The 16,257-nt window shown below is 34.7% G+C and overlaps 1 protein-coding gene across 1 annotated transcript in view; it reads right to left on the reverse strand.

The window, feature by feature from the left end:
* Nucleotides 1–16,257, reverse strand: part of Cfap54 (cilia and flagella associated protein 54) — a 311,291-nt gene that overhangs the window by 116,861 nt on the left and 178,173 nt on the right. Inside the window, exons 50-51 of the mRNA XM_077799225.1 lie at nt 10,538–10,617; nt 8,645–8,814 (exon numbers count right to left, since the gene is read on the reverse strand). Coding sequence (XP_077655351.1) covers nt 8,645–8,814; nt 10,538–10,617 — 250 coding nt within the window. The remainder of the gene's footprint in view (nt 1–8,644; nt 8,815–10,537; nt 10,618–16,257) is intronic.

A 16,257-nucleotide genomic window follows, 5' to 3' on the forward strand; every position in this document is an offset into this window, starting at 1 on the left:
AAGGCAATATCACAACAGATGCTACAGAAATACAGAAGACAATTAGAAATTATTTTGAAAACCTATATTCCAATAAAACAGAAGATAGTGAAGACATCGATAAATTTCTTAAGTCATATGATTTGCCCAGACTGAGTCAGGAGGATACACACAATTTGAACAGACCAATATCAATGGATGAAATAGAAGAAGCAATCAAAAGACTACCAACCAAGAAAAGCCCAGGACCGGATGGGTATACAGCGGAGTTTTACAAAACCTTTAAAGAAGAATTAATACCAATACTTTTCAAGTTATTTCAGGAAATAGAAAAAGAGGCAGCTCTGCCAAATTCATTCTATGAGGACAACATCACCCTGATTCTGAAACCAGACAAAGACACTTCAAAGAAAGAAAACTACAGACCAATATCTCTAATGAACCTAGATGCAAAACTCCTCAATAAAATTCTGGTGAATCGGATACAAAGGCACATCAAAAAAAAAATTGTCCACCATGATCAAGTAGGATTCATCCCTGGGATGCAAGGATGGTTCAATATACGGAAATCAATAAATGTTATTCACCACATCAATAGACTCAAAGATAAGAACCATATGATCATCTCGATAGACGCAGAAAAAGCATTCGACAAAGTACAGCATCCCTTTATGTTCAAGACATTAGAAAAAACTAGGGATAACAGGAACATTGTAAAAGCAATTTATGCTAAGCCTCAGGCTAGCATCATTCTGAATGGAGAAAAATTGAAGGCATTCCCTCTAAAATCTGGAACAAGACAGGGATGCCCTCTTTCACCACTTCTGTTCAACATAGTTCTCGAAACACTGGCCAGAGCAATTAGACAGACGAAAGAAATTAAAGGCATAAAAATAGGAAAAGAAGAACTTAAATTATCACTATTTGCAGATGACATGATTCTATACCTAGCAGACCCAAAAGGGTCTACAAAGAAACTATTAGAGATAATAAATGAATTCAGAAAAGTGGCAGGTTATAAAATCAACACGCATAAATCAAAGGCATTCCTGTATATCAGCAACAAATCCTCTGAAATGGAAACGAGGACAACCACGCCGTTCACAATATCCTCAAAAAGAATAAAATACTTGGGAATCAACCTAACAAAAGAGGTGAAAGACTTATACAATGAAAACTACAGAACCCTAAAAAGAGAAATTGAAGAAGACCTTAGAAGATGGAAAAACATACCCTGTTCATGGATAGGCAGAACTAACATCATCAAAATGGTGATATTATCAAAAGTTCTCTATAGGTTTAATGCAATGCCAATCAAAATCCCAACGTCATTTCTTGTAGAAATGGAGAAAGCAATCATGAAATTCATATGGAAGAATAAAAGACCCAGAATAGCAAAAACAATACTAAGCAGGAAGTGTGAATCAGGTGGTATAGCGATTCCAGATCTCAAACTATACTACAGAGCAATAGTAACAAAAACAGCATGGTACTGGTACCAAAACAGGCGGGTGGACCAATGGTACAGAATAGAGGACACAGAGACTAATCCACAAAGTTACAACTATCTTATATTTGATAAAGGGGCTAAAAGCATGCAATGGAGGAAGGATAGCATCTTCAACAAATGGTGTTGGGAAAACTGGAAATCCATATGCAACAAAATGAAACTGAATCCCCTCCTCTCACCATGCACAAAAGTTAACTCAAAATGGATCAAGGAGCTTGATATCAAATCAGAGACTCTGCGTCTGATAGAAGAAAAAGTTGGCTCTGATCTACATATTGTGGGGTCGGGCTCCAAATTCCTTAATAGGACACCCATAGCTCAAGAGTTAATAACAAGAATCAACAAATGGGACTTACTTAAACTAAAACGTTTTTCTCAGCAAGAGAAAGAATAAGAGAGGTAAATAGGGAGCCTACATCCTGGGAACAAATTTTTACTCCTCACACTTCAGATAGAGCCCTAATACCCAGAGTATAAAAGAACTCAAAACATTAGACAATAAGATAACAAATAACCCAATCAACAAATGGGCCAAGGACCTGAACAGACACTTCTCAGAGGAGGATATACAATCAATCAACAAGTACATGAAAAAATGCTCACCATCTCTAGCAGTCAGAGAAATGCAAATCAAAACCACCCTAAGATACCATCTCACTCCAGTAAGATTGGCAGCCATTATGAAGTCAAACAACAACAAGTGCTGGCGAGGATGTGGGGAAAAGGGTACTCTTGTACACTGCTGGTTGGACTGCAAATTGGTGTGGCTAATTTGGAAAGCAGTATGGAGATTCCTGGGAAAGCTGGGAATGGAACCACCATTTGACCCAGCTATTGCCCTTCTTGGACTATTCCCTGAAGACCTTAAAAGAGCGTACTACAGGGATACTGCCACATCGATGTTCATAGCAGCACAATTCACAATTGCTAGATTGTGGAACCAACCCAGATGCCCTTCAATAGATGAATGGATAAAAAAAATGTGGCATTTATACACCATGGAGTATTACGCAGCACTAAAAAATGACAAAATGATGGAATTTACAGGGAAATGGATGGCACTAGAGCAGATTATGCTTAGTGAAGCTAGCCAATCCCTAAAAAACAAATATCAAATGTCTTCTTTGATATAATGAGAGCAACTAATAACAGAGCAGGAAGAAAACAGAGACATGAGGTGGGAGGGAAAGGGAGAGAAAAGGGAAATTGCATGGAAATGGAGGGAGACCCTCATTGTTATACAAAATTACATATAAAAGGTTGTGAGGGGAATGGGAAAATAAACAAGGAGAGAAATGAATTACAGTAGATGGGGTAGAGAGAGAAGATGGGAGGGGAGGGGAGGGAGGATAGTAGAGGATAGGAAAGGTAGCAGAATACAACAGTCACTAATAGGGCATTATGTAAAAATGTGGATGTGTAACTGATGTGATTCTGCAATCTGTATTTGGGGTAAAAATGGGAGTTCATAACCCACTTGAATCTAATGTATAAAATACAATATGTCAAGAGCTTTGTAATGTTTTGAACAACCAATAAAAAAAGAAAAAAAAAAGAAAATGCAAAACAAGGGCAGAATTGTGATATGCCACAACATGGATGAACCTCAGACTTACTATGCTGACTGAAAGAAACAAAAAGGTCCCATATTAGATGATTCCATTTATATTAAATTCCATAATAGGAAAATATAGAGACAGAAGGAAGTTGGGTAGCACCAGAAGCTGGGGGAAGGAAGAATATGAATAACTGCTCATGGGCATGGATTTCCTTTTGGGGCAACAAAAATTTTTTCAAAACTAGATAGAGATGGAAGTACACTAGTTAGGGAAGGAGTATGTGGTACTGAATTGTTTGCTTTAAAATGGTTAATTATGTTATGCGATTTCAATCCCATAAAGCCATAAAGTGAAAAGCAGTGGTGAGTAGGGTGCTTTACCAACAGTAACATTTACAATAAACTTATTATCACATTGTTGCAGGTCAGGTGAATGAAGTACTTGCAATCATGTATGTGGAACCCACCATATATCAGAGACCACAAATCAGAAAGAATGCTTACTTAATAAATTATACTTGCATAATTGATAAAAAATACAGAACAACATGTGTGGTTGGAGAAGCTCATTGCAGTATTATTTGTAACAGAAAAAAATTGGGCAAATCCCCACAGTGACTCTGTTCATGGGGGCTTGGGTGTGTGTCGTCAGGCCTGTGCCCGCCTCCCCTACAAGAACAGTAACTGGAAGACGCAGCACACCAGCTGGGGGCAGGGTGCTTTACCTGGAGTTGACCAGGGCATCGCGAACCTCAAGGTCAGCAGAGTCAAGCTGTCCTTCCTCCATGCTCTTTACCTCTTCTCTTTTACCAGGAAGAGGTGATTTCGTATCACAGGGGACTAAAGAGGAGCAGACACTTTCTCCTCTATTCATAGTTTGCTGCCATCCCTCTTATCTCTGCGGCTCTGCCCAGATCTCTCTGTCTTTCCACATTGTTCTATCTTGAGACTCTACCCATCCCAGAGAAAGGCAAATCAAGTCCACATCCCAGAGTCACACTGAAGAGTGAAGCAAACTCTTCTGATGCCTGTTCTGATGAATGAGGAGTGTCAGCCCCATCAGCCTGGGGAGGACCTGCCTTTCTGGAGGGATGTCATATGGGTTTCATTTCCTTCCTTGTCTCTAGTGCCTGTCAGCCTAGCTTGTATCACGTAGTTTTTACATTTACTCATTTGAATCAATAGATTGCTTGATTTTAAAAAATTGGGTAAAAATCCAAATGGACAAAATATTCATGATTCCCTACTTGGTATCCCCAATTTGGATTTTTAGCAGACAGTCACATTTAACAGGTGTTATGAGGTAAATTCAGTCCCTCCAAAAAAGCATGCTGATATTCTGATTCTTAGTACCTCAAAATGTATTTTGATCTTCAAAGTGTAAGGTGAATAATTTAGTACTTACTATTTCATTACCTATTTCTTCCATATCTGTATAGTTACTATAATCTGATATCTTACCCCTAGATCATTATTATCACCTTTGTATTCTCTCAGCTTTGAGGGCAATCAGTTTTGACCCTTGCACTTAGCAAACATCATCTAGACTGAGCACAAATTCATTTGCAATGCCCATCACTAGTCATTTTTACAGAACAAATTCCTGAGCTCTTAATCATGAGATGTATCTCTTTTATTGGCTGCAGTACTTCTTTAAGTCCCCATACAGTCTCAGGGCACCGACCCAGGATTTTGCACAGTGAACCCTTCTGTCTTCATGGATCCTCATGTTTTACAATGGAATATGAAAGAAGAAACTATCAGGAAATATTTTCCTAGTGGTATCTATAGATGGAAATCTGTACTTTAAAGATTTGTTTATTGTTTTATCTTTACTTTGTAAGAGAATGAATATCCTTCCATGTGTTTATATACTAGTTATAATTTCTCTTTTGGATGAAGGATTTTATAGTAGTTGATCATTTAGAAACAGTGTTTTTTATCAATCTATCACCAACTATATTTAAAAATGATATGAACTATTTGACATATTTACTGCAGGTACAGATTTATTTTGCTATGTACTGCAGTTGTAAACTTTTTTGTCAAATTAATAAAAATTAAAATATGTTACAAATCAAATCAGTTGACACCTTATAGTCAGCTCTAGCTTTAGAAAGGATATATATCCTTCTAGAGATTCAATTGTTTCATTACATTTTTCTGCTTCTAACAAAACAAAAACCTAACTAAAAATTCCTCTTGGATAAACCAACTTTTTAAGACCTTGTCACTGAACATGCAGAGTTCAAATCTACCTTTGCCATGTATTAGCTCTGTGATGCTGGGCACTCCCATTATCAATCCTTTCATCTACAAAACAGGAATGATGATAACAGAAATGCATACCCTTTAAATCCAATGACTGTAAGGGTTAAATCATTTCATTATTTTTCATTTGCTAAAAATATGTATTAAATATTTTAATATTAAAAATATTAAATATTTTTTAATATATTTCTTCCTGTGCCAGGGACACAGGATAGAAATCTAGGGTCAGTGAATATAGCAATAAATAATACAGATGCAATTCCCTGTCCCTGTGGAGCTGACAGTCTACTGAAAGCAGAGCGTGCTCAGTAAATAGGAGCACTGGACAAACGGACTTGCGCATGGTGGGTGCTACCATGATCATCAGGCCAGGGGTGGAGGGAGGAGATTAAACTGATTTTTCTTTGTAAATTGTTAACCAGCATAACTTAGCTGTCTAGGAACTATCAAATTTTAAACTCCCAGGATTTTGGTAAATCATTAAAATGGCTTGCAATATTTGTAGAATATTCTCTAAGGTATTGTGATGGTATCATTTTATTTAAAAGGTATCCTTTTATTTAAAATAAAACTAAACAAGCCAGAAAATAACAACCAACATAACTCAGATTCTGTGCATATACAGATAAGAAGTTGCCTCTCTTCTTACTCTGCTAAGGCTACACGTATTTCTAAAGCACCTGTACTGGGTAGCTTCACAGGCTAGCACATCATGGCTACTAGCAGCCTCTGGATGAAGCAAATTGTGCCTATTCCATTCTTCTGATTCTGAAACCCAAATTCTGATTTCAAGACAAATGAGGAATAAGATTTATCATCTTGCTAACCCAAAAACTTGAATAAAATATAGGGTTTACCAGTCGGTTGCAATCTATTTGGTACGATGTAGTTGTTACCTTAGTCTGTTTTCTGTTTTTATAATGGAATACACAAGACTGGGTAACTTACAAAGAGTACAGGTGTTATTAGCGCATAGTTCTGGAGGCTGGGAAGACCAAGGGCATGGCTCCGTCATCCGATGAGGACCTTCTTGCTGCATTGTAACAGCAGTGGTCATCACATGGTGAGAAAGAGCAAGCTTGCTCTCTCTGGTCTCTCTATTTTCATTAAAGCATTAACGCCCTCATTAGGGCTCCATCTAATCCCAAATAGTTCCAAAAGGCCCTACCTCCAAATACTGTTATATATTCCTTTGGGGATGAAGTTTCCAAACATAAATTCTGGGGGATAAACATTCAAACTACAGCAGTTGCTTGGTTTGGAAATATTTTACTTTCTCCTCTCCTGCTAGACAGAAAGTACAGAAGGACTGTCCCCTACCAACAATCTAAAATCCCAAAGGGAGGAAGCTTCATTCTGACAAAACTGCAAGGGTCAAGTTATTTTCCATTCAGACAATAAATTAAATACAAAAATAGGAAGAAACACTTAGTAATAAAAAATGGGATTTTGAAAGTGAGAGAAGTAGAAATACGGTGTGAATAACTTTGATCTCATATATTTCTTATTAACATTCATGACAAAAACGGTCAGTTTGTTCTCATAAAATCCATGCAGCTCACTCTACCTGTCACCCCAGGGAATATGCCTTTCTATTTCCTTGACACATAATTTTATTAGAAGTATCAGAAAATGTCAAGCTAACCATCATTTGGAAAAGGGACTGTCCAAGACTCTCAGCAGTGCCCAAACAGAAGCTTGTGGGGGGTAAAGTTCACGCAAGAAAAACTCATTCATCTTGACAGTAGGCTTCCCCCAAATGACAACTCTGCTCTAAAAAGGCAATAACATCCAAGTTTTTGCAGGTTTTGTCCCAAGGGCCAGGTTCATATATTTAAAAGAGGAGTGATTCTGATATACTAGCATATTATTTGCATACGTCTATGTGGTTTTCAAATTAAAGTTCTATTATGACAATCCTTTCTGTGGATATTTTGTAACTTTTAGTTTCTCATTTCTTTATTATTCCCCAAACCCCCACCAGCAACAACAACAACAGCAAAAACTCAGACCTTCCAAACTAAAGGGGCGAATTATACACAGAGAGCTTCTGGAAGAATAAAGGTAAATGACAAAAAATACTTACTAGGGCTTCTGTTGCTCTGAGATAATTTTGTAGAAAATCATATATTAAATCTACCTTCTTCCTCCAAACTTCAGTGGGGAAAATTGTTATTATTTTATTCTATAATAGCTAACGCCTATTTTGCCATCAATAAACTACCATTGTACCCTTAAAGATTGCTGTAAATGTGATAATACTGTAAACCAGCTTGCCTCAAGCTTTATCTCAGCATCCCTTTAAACCCGTAAAAATTCCTAAGAACCCCTAAAGAGTGCCATGAACATTCACTATATCAGAAATTAAACTGACAAATTTTTAACTTCTTTAATATTTAATTCACTTTCAAATAAAAATAATGAGCCTTTTGCATATTAACAATAATGAGCCTTTTGCATATTAACATAAGTAATAAATTGTAATACAAAGCAACTATTTTCCCCCCAAAAAAATTAGTGTTCTCTTTAATGTTTAGATGAACAAGAGACAATCTACATTTATATCCCATTATACAACTGGTCAGTGACATGCTGTTTTAAGTATATAAAGAAGATGAGGCCTAACGTAAATAGTTGTTAGAAATGGAAGGAGAATGGAAGCCCCTTCAAATAACTGTCAATATTTCCCTTTGATACTATACCAAAATGTGTCAAATGACAGTTTTGTAAAAATTTGTTGCTATATAGAATCTAATACCGTATATCAATGAACTTTTCCTTCATTACATTAAAATATATTGGTCTATCTTGATAACTGGAATTTTGTATCATTGTGTACTGGTCCTTTGGAAAATATCAGCTCCCTGAGTTATGGAGACACACAAATGTATAAATATTTCAATACACTATTAAAAATTAGTTTTGTTAATGTTATTACTAATCTTATCAGAGAAATAAACACTGGTAAACTATAAACTTCATAATGGCAAACATAAATTGTCCAAAATTCTCATTTTCCTATAAATTTCAAATGTTATCATGGGTAACAAACACTATAAGTTCTGCTCATTTTGCTCATTCTTAAGAAAATGTCTGCCAAATACCCAAGTCTAAATAAGCACAGTCTGTGCATTGTTTTTTCAAACAAGATGGTATTCCATGAAAAGAGCATCTTCTTCAATTCTCAACTCAACCATGTGCCCTACCTTAAGACCACCATCAGTTTTGTTACACAGCAGAAATGCCTACGTGGCATCCTGGTTTTCTAGAGGAGGAAACAGCTTTTCAAATGTGTGCCTTTTCTATGTATGAGGAGACTGACTCACCTGTATGCTGCCCGGTGTCTCTGCAGGGCAATTGCTGCCAGATGAAGACGGGCTTCCACCACAATCTCCAACTCAGCAGCACAACAATGAGACAGGTCCTTGTGGCCTGGATGCTCCACCTCGGACACAAGGAAGTTTAGCCTCTCTTCAGCTTCCATCAGTAAAACCGTCTAAAGAATAAACACCACACAATCACATGTTCAGAAATAATGTCTCATTCTTATCAAATATTTTATGTGTGAAAAGCAACAATGAATGGAAAACTAAACGGAAATCTGTACATAATCATCAGATAAGAGAACTCAATAAAAAGGAAAAAGACAACAGAAATTTAAAAAGTAAGAGCAAGAGGAAGGACAATAGCTATCCTTTACTGTATGGATAGCCAATGCTCATTATTAACAACGATTCTAGAAAGTTCTGAAAAGTTTTCCATAAACACTGATTAATAAAAACTAAACTATTGCTCTCAGGGAAAATAGAGAAATGAACTCCTAGAAGCCTCTGGGCATAACCCTTTCATCAACTGCTCAATATCTTACGTTGTTTACATGTGTATTCATAGTTAAGGACACATTTAATATATACATATAGTTGATTCATTAACCAGGGACTCACAACAAATATCACTATAATTCAGGTCTAGTTGACATGCATATTTTCTCTGTAAGGCACTGCATAGCTTTCTTGCACTTAGAAACATTAGACAGCACTTCAACATTATGCTTGAAGGATATTTTAAATAGTAAAATTATCAATCCCCCCAAAAAAACCATGAAAAACATGATTCAATTAAGCATACCTAATGCAAAAATCTGAAATCTAAAATACTCTGAAATCCAAAACTTTTTGAGCACTGACATGACACAGGAAATATTTTACTTTTTGGAGCATTTCAGATTTTGGATTTTCAGATCAGGGATGTCCAACTAGTGAAGTCTAAAGTGTAGAAAAGGACATTTATTGATAGTATGAGAACTGAAAAGATAAGTCAGAGAATCACCCTGTTCAACTCAGTTGGGCAACTCTAATTTTTCTATGCTCTGGGTATGTCCACAGATAATTTTAAAAAGTGCCAAGAGTACTGATTTGGGGAATATACAAAAATTTACCAGATAGACAATGTAACAACAGGACAAATTGTATTCCAACTTCAACTGTGATAATGTGAAGACAATGAGATTTTACAGTAGATAATCAGTAGTTAAATATCACTCTGACATGGCAGAAAATTTTTTTAATAATCAATTTTTTAAGCAACAGGTCTCTAAAACCTTGTTTGTACCAAACAGTAAATATCATATATAATAATATATAACAATACTAGGGTAATACATATATAATATAAGGACAATTTACTAACATGATTAAGAACATAGGACAAAAAAATCGATAGGTCCTACTCTCAGATCTGTATTTGATTATTTGCATAACATTAGTGAATTTCATAAACTAAGTCTCAGTTTTCTCATGATTCATCACAGAATAGTTAAAAAATTAAGACCTATAACATGGAGTTGTGAAAATTAAATAATCATGAAAAATGCCTGTTATATAGTAAGTATTGAATAAATGGTAGCTGCTGCTTCTGCTACTATTGTCATCATTACGATGAGGAAATGAGAAACAGGGCATGGAATACTCACATCCCATCAAACAATAAATCAGATTTTCTGTATCATCTTAATTAGGTTGCACAGCAAAGCCTGAAACCTCTGGGCATATACTTTTCTCTTGAGGAGTACATACTGTCCTAGCCCCCACCTATCCTTATGCAAGAAAAGATACCTGATCTCCCAAGGGCAAACACCACCCCGAGAGTGGGCCTGTTCAAGCCCAAATGTATGCATTTGATAACTGCTTCCCTATGATTTGAAAAAAAATCAGACTTACCTTTAGCATGTTAAGAGTGAACTCATCTTTAAATTTTGTAAGCTGATACAATGAGCCTCCATCATCCTTTATATATAGCTCTACAAAGACATGATATTTTGGAAATACTAAGGAAATATGTGGTTACTTTAAATATTAATTGCAGTTTTTAAAGTCCATCATTCCTGAGAAACTATCTATAGATTTAATATAAAAATAATCACAGTAATCATTAGATTTTGTTTATTGTGACAATTAACATTGTAGATGTTATAACAGGAACTATTTGGTTTAATGCTGTATATTATTCGTATTGGTTGTTTTTATTATTTATCTTCCCCTAAATCGCCAGGTTCTGGAAACCTTCAAGGACACAGGGTAAAAATTCTACTGACCAAGATCCATACTGTTAGATTGGTAGACACAGAACATAAAAAAGCAAGGGAAAAAAATCACCCCAAACAAACCAAGATACATCAATAACAAAATCCATCAACACCACAATGTAAGAAATATCAGAGAAGGAGTTTAGAATGTACATAGTTCAACTTATCTGCAAGGTAAAGGATGATATAAGAAGTGAAATCACAGAGAAAATACAGGAGGGGAAAGGTCATTCTAATAAAGAATAGAGATTCTGGAAAAAGTCAAGTAGAAATCCTGGAAATGAAAGAATCAATAAACCAAATTAAAAATTCAATGAAAAGTATCACCAAGAGAATAGACCACTTGGAATACAGAGTTTCAAGCAAAGAAGACAAAATATATAATCTTGAAAATAAAATTTATCATGGAGAAAAGATGTTGAACAAATATCCCATCTTTTTTTGAAATATTAACAGGGATTTGAATTTTCTAGTACTGGAATTGATTTTAAAGGTAGGTATTTCATGCTGTGGCTATTTGGCTCCCTGCAGATTTCCTTATATTCCTCTGTTTACCATGAAAAAGATAGGGAGACACAGCTATGGAGAAATTATTTCTAAGCTAATCACTGTTTTTCAATAAAATAACAGTTGGGCTCCAAAGTACTGTAATGAAGTTTCAGAATACTGAATTACTGTGAAATAAATTTTTAAGAATTATAAAAAAAGAGAGACCTTGAACAGACATCCAAGAAATACAGGATAACCAGAAAAGACCAAATTTAAGATTTATCAGAATAGATGAAGGCTCAGAGACACAAACCAAAGGAATGCACAATCTTTTCTTCAAGAAATAATATAAGCAAATTTCCAAAACAAAAGAATGAAATGAAAAACTAAATACAGGAAGTTTACAGGACCCCAAATATACAAAATTACAACAGACCTACACCAAGGCACATTATTATGAAAATGCCTAACAAAAAATAGAATAAGGATAGAATTTTAAAAGCTACTAGAGAAAAATGACAGGTTACATTTAGAGGGAAACCAATCCAGATCTCATCTGGTTTCTTAACACAAATCCTCAAAGCTAGGAGATCTGGGAATAATATATCCCAATCTCTGAAAGAAAATTAATGCTGACCAAGAATACTATACCCAGAAAATTAAGCTTTAAAATTTACAATGAAATAAAAACCTTCCATGATAAATCAAAGTGGAAAGAATGTACAACTAGAAAGCATGTACTACAAATCATTCTCAATAAATGTTTGACAAGAAGAAATAAAAAATAAAAGTGAAAGCCAGCAAAGGAAGAACTATAATAGAATAGACAATCAAAGGAGAAACTAACTCAAATTGAAAACAAGAAGTAAATCAAAATGATAGGGAATAAAAATCATTTCTTAATAATGACATTGAATATAAATGGCCTAAATTCATTAATCAAAAGACATAGACTGGTGGGCTGCGGATATAACCCAGTTGGTAGAGTGCTTGCCTTGCATGCACAAGGCCCTGCCATCAATTCCCAGCACCATTTAAAAAAAAAAAAGACATAGACTGGCAGATTGGATTAAAAAACAAAAGTCAACACTATGGGTGTTCCCAAAAAACTCACTTTATAGGAAAAGAATTCCACAGACTAAAGGTAAAAGGATGGAGAAAAAAAGTATCATTCACATGAATCTCATAAACATGCAGGGGTTTCTATCCTCATCAGATAAAGAACAATTCAAGCCAAAGTTAATCAGAAGGGACCAAGAAGTACATTCAATGTTGTTTATGGGAATTATACATCTAAAAGACATATCAATAATTAATATTTATGCACCAAACAATGGAGCATCTACATACATCAAACAAACCCTTCTCAATTTCAAAAATCAAATAGACTGCAACCCAATAATACTGGGTGATTTAACATGACTCTATCACCACTGGATAAATCATCCAAACAAAAATTTAAAAAAGAAGCTATAGAACTAAATTGTACTATTAAAAATTTAGATTTAACATACATAGATAATATTTCATCCATCTTGACTAAATACACTTTCTTCTCAGCAGCACACAGACCTTTGACTAAAATAGACCATATCTTAGGCCACATGGCAATTCTTAGTAAATACAAAAAAAAATAGAGAAAATATTTTGCATTCTATCAGATTGTAATGGAAATTAGGATAAATGGCTGGGGTTGTGGCTCAGTGGTAGAGTACTTGCCGAGCATGCATGGGCACTGGGTTCAGTCCTCAGCACCACATAAATGTAAAATAAAAAGAAAGATCTTGTGTCCACCTAAAACTAAAAAAAAATTTAAAAAAGAAAAGAAATCAGGATAAAATAAAAAATAGAAGCCACTCTAATACCTGGAGACTAAATAATATGTTTTTTAATGATTAATGGATAGTAGAAGAACTCGGTGGTAAAATAAAAAAAAATACTTAGGGGTAAATGAGAATAGCAATACAACATATTAAAATCTCTGGGACATTATGAAGGCAGTACTAAGAGGAAAGTTCATTGCATGGAGTTCTTTCCTTAAAAGAAGAAAAAGTCAACAAATAAATGACCTAACATTATATCTCAAAGCCCTAGAGAAAGAAGATCAATGCTAACAGCAATAGAAGACAAGAAGTAATTAAAATCAGAGCTGAAATTAACGAAATTAAAACAACAACAACAAAAAAAAACAGTCAAAGAACTTATGAAACAAAAAGTTGGTTCTTTGAAAATAAATAAAATTGATAAATAGCCAAGCTAATGAAGAGGGAGAGAAAATTCATATTACTAAATCTGGTGATGAAAAAGAAAAATATCACAATGGATACTACTGAAATACAGATATAATCAGAAACTATTTTGAAAATTTATACTTTAATAAAATAAAAAATCTTAAAGACATCAACAAATTTCTAGATACATATGTCCTACCCAAATTAAATCAGAAAGACATAGAAAAATTAAACATATCATTTTCAAGCAATGAAACAGAAGACACCATCAAAAGGCTACCAATAGAGAAAAGCGCAGGACCAAACAGAATCTCAGCTGAGTTCTACCAGACATTCAAACAACTACTAACACCAATCCTCCTCACATTAGTCCATGAAATAAAAAAGGAGGGAACTCTTCTAAATTCAATGAAGCTAGTATCACCCAGATACCAAAAGCAGACAAAGATATATAAAAGAAAGAAAACTTCAGATCAATATCCCTAATGAATATATATATTCATAGTAAAAATACTGTCAAAAACATACAAAAACATATTAAAAAGATAGTGCACCATGATCAAGTGGGGTCCATCCTAGGAATGCAAGATTGTTTCAACAGAGAAATCAATAAATATAATTCATCACATCAATAAAGACAAGAATGGCATGATTACGTCAACAGATGCACAAAAAGCATTTGACAAAATACAGCACCCATTCATGTTCAAACACTAGAAAAACTACCTCAACATTGTAAAAGCTATATATGCTAAATCCAAGACCAACATCATTTTAAATGAAGAAAATTTGAAAGCATTCCCTCTAAAAGCTACAAGAAGACAGGGTGCCCTGTTTCACCACTTCTATTCAACATAGTCCTTGAACGTCTAGCCAGAACAATTATACAGAAAAAAGAAATTAAAGGGATACAAATAGGAAAAGAAGAACTCAAACTCTCCCTATTTGCAATGACATGATTCTATATTTAGAAGACCAAAAAAAAAAATTCAACCAGAATTTCTAGAACTAATAAATAAATTCAGCTAAGTAGCATGATATAAAATTAATACCGTAAATCAATGGCATTCCTATACATTAGTTATGAATTAGCTGAAAGAGATATTATGAAAACTTTCCCATTCACAATACCCTCAAAAAATAAAATAAAATACTTGGGAGTCAATATAACAAAAAAAGTAAAAGACCTCTAAAATTAAAACTACAGAACACTAAAGAAAGAAATTAAAGAAGACCTTAGAAGATGGAAAGATCTCCTATGTTATCAGATAGAATTAATATTTTCAAAATAGCCATACTACCAAAAGCATTATACAGGTTTAATGCAATTCCTATTAAAATTCCCATGATGTGCTTCACAGAAATAGAAAAAGCAGGGCTTGGGTTGTAGCTCAGTGGTAGACTGCTTGCCTAGTATGTGTGAGGCACTGGGTTCAATCCTCAGCACCACATAAAAATAAATAAAAATATTGTGTCCATCTACAACTAAAAATATTAAAAAAGAAATAGAGAGAGCAATCATGAAATTCATTTGGAAAAATAAGAGGCCCAGAATAGTCAAAGAAATCCTTAGTGAAAAACTTGTGAGGCATCACAATAATAGACCTTAAATTATTCTACTGAGCTATAGTAACAAAAATGGCATGGTATTGACACTAAAACAGACAAGAAAAGCAATGATGCAGAATAGAAGACACAGAAACAAATTCACATAAATACAGCTATCTCACATTAGATGAAGACACCATAAACATATATTGGAGAAAAAATAGACTCTTCAACAAATGGTGCTGGGGAAACTGGAAATCCATATATAGCAAAATGAAATTAAAATGCTCTCTGTCACCCTGCAGAAAACTCAAATTGTATCAAAGACCTAGGCATTAGACAAGAGATCCTGCACCTATTAGAAGAAAAGAGATCCAACTCTCCCTCATGTCAGCTTAGGAACCAAATTCCTCAACAAGACACCTAAAGCACAAGAAATAAAATCAGGAATCAATAAATGGATGCTATCAAACTAAAAAACTTCTTCACAGCAAAGAAAACAAACAATTTGCAATAGCTAAGCTATGGGAGCAACCTAGGTGGCCTTCAACAGTTGAATGGATAAAGAAAATGTGGTATATATACACAATGGAATATTACTCAGCCATAAAGAAGAATGAAATCATTGCATTTGCTGGTAAGTGGATGGAAATGGAGACTATCATGCTAAGTGAAACAAGTCAATCCCCCCAAATCAAAGTCTATGTGGATGCTAACACACAATAAGGGGGTGGAGGAAAGTATAGAAGTCCACTGAATTAGACAAAGGGGAATGAAGGGAAGGGAGGAGGGATGGGAATAGAAACAGTAGAATGAATGGGACATAACCTTCCTATGTTTGTATATGAATATACAACCAGTGTAGCTCCACATCATGTACAACCACAAAAATGGGAAATTATATTCCAGGCCTGTATGTCAAAATACACTCTACTGTCATGCATATATACAAAAATAATAAAAACAACTGGGACTCTTCTGGAAGACCCTAATAAAACTTTCATCCCAGGGTGATTGTATGCATGGCCAAGGCAGCACACCCTCAGAGCACTATCAGAGGTTTAACAGTGTGGGAGGAAATAACACT

The sequence above is a fragment of the Urocitellus parryii genome, chromosome 5 (assembly GCF_045843805.1).
Source record: "Urocitellus parryii isolate mUroPar1 chromosome 5, mUroPar1.hap1, whole genome shotgun sequence".
Lineage (NCBI taxonomy): Eukaryota > Metazoa > Chordata > Mammalia > Rodentia > Sciuridae > Urocitellus > Urocitellus parryii.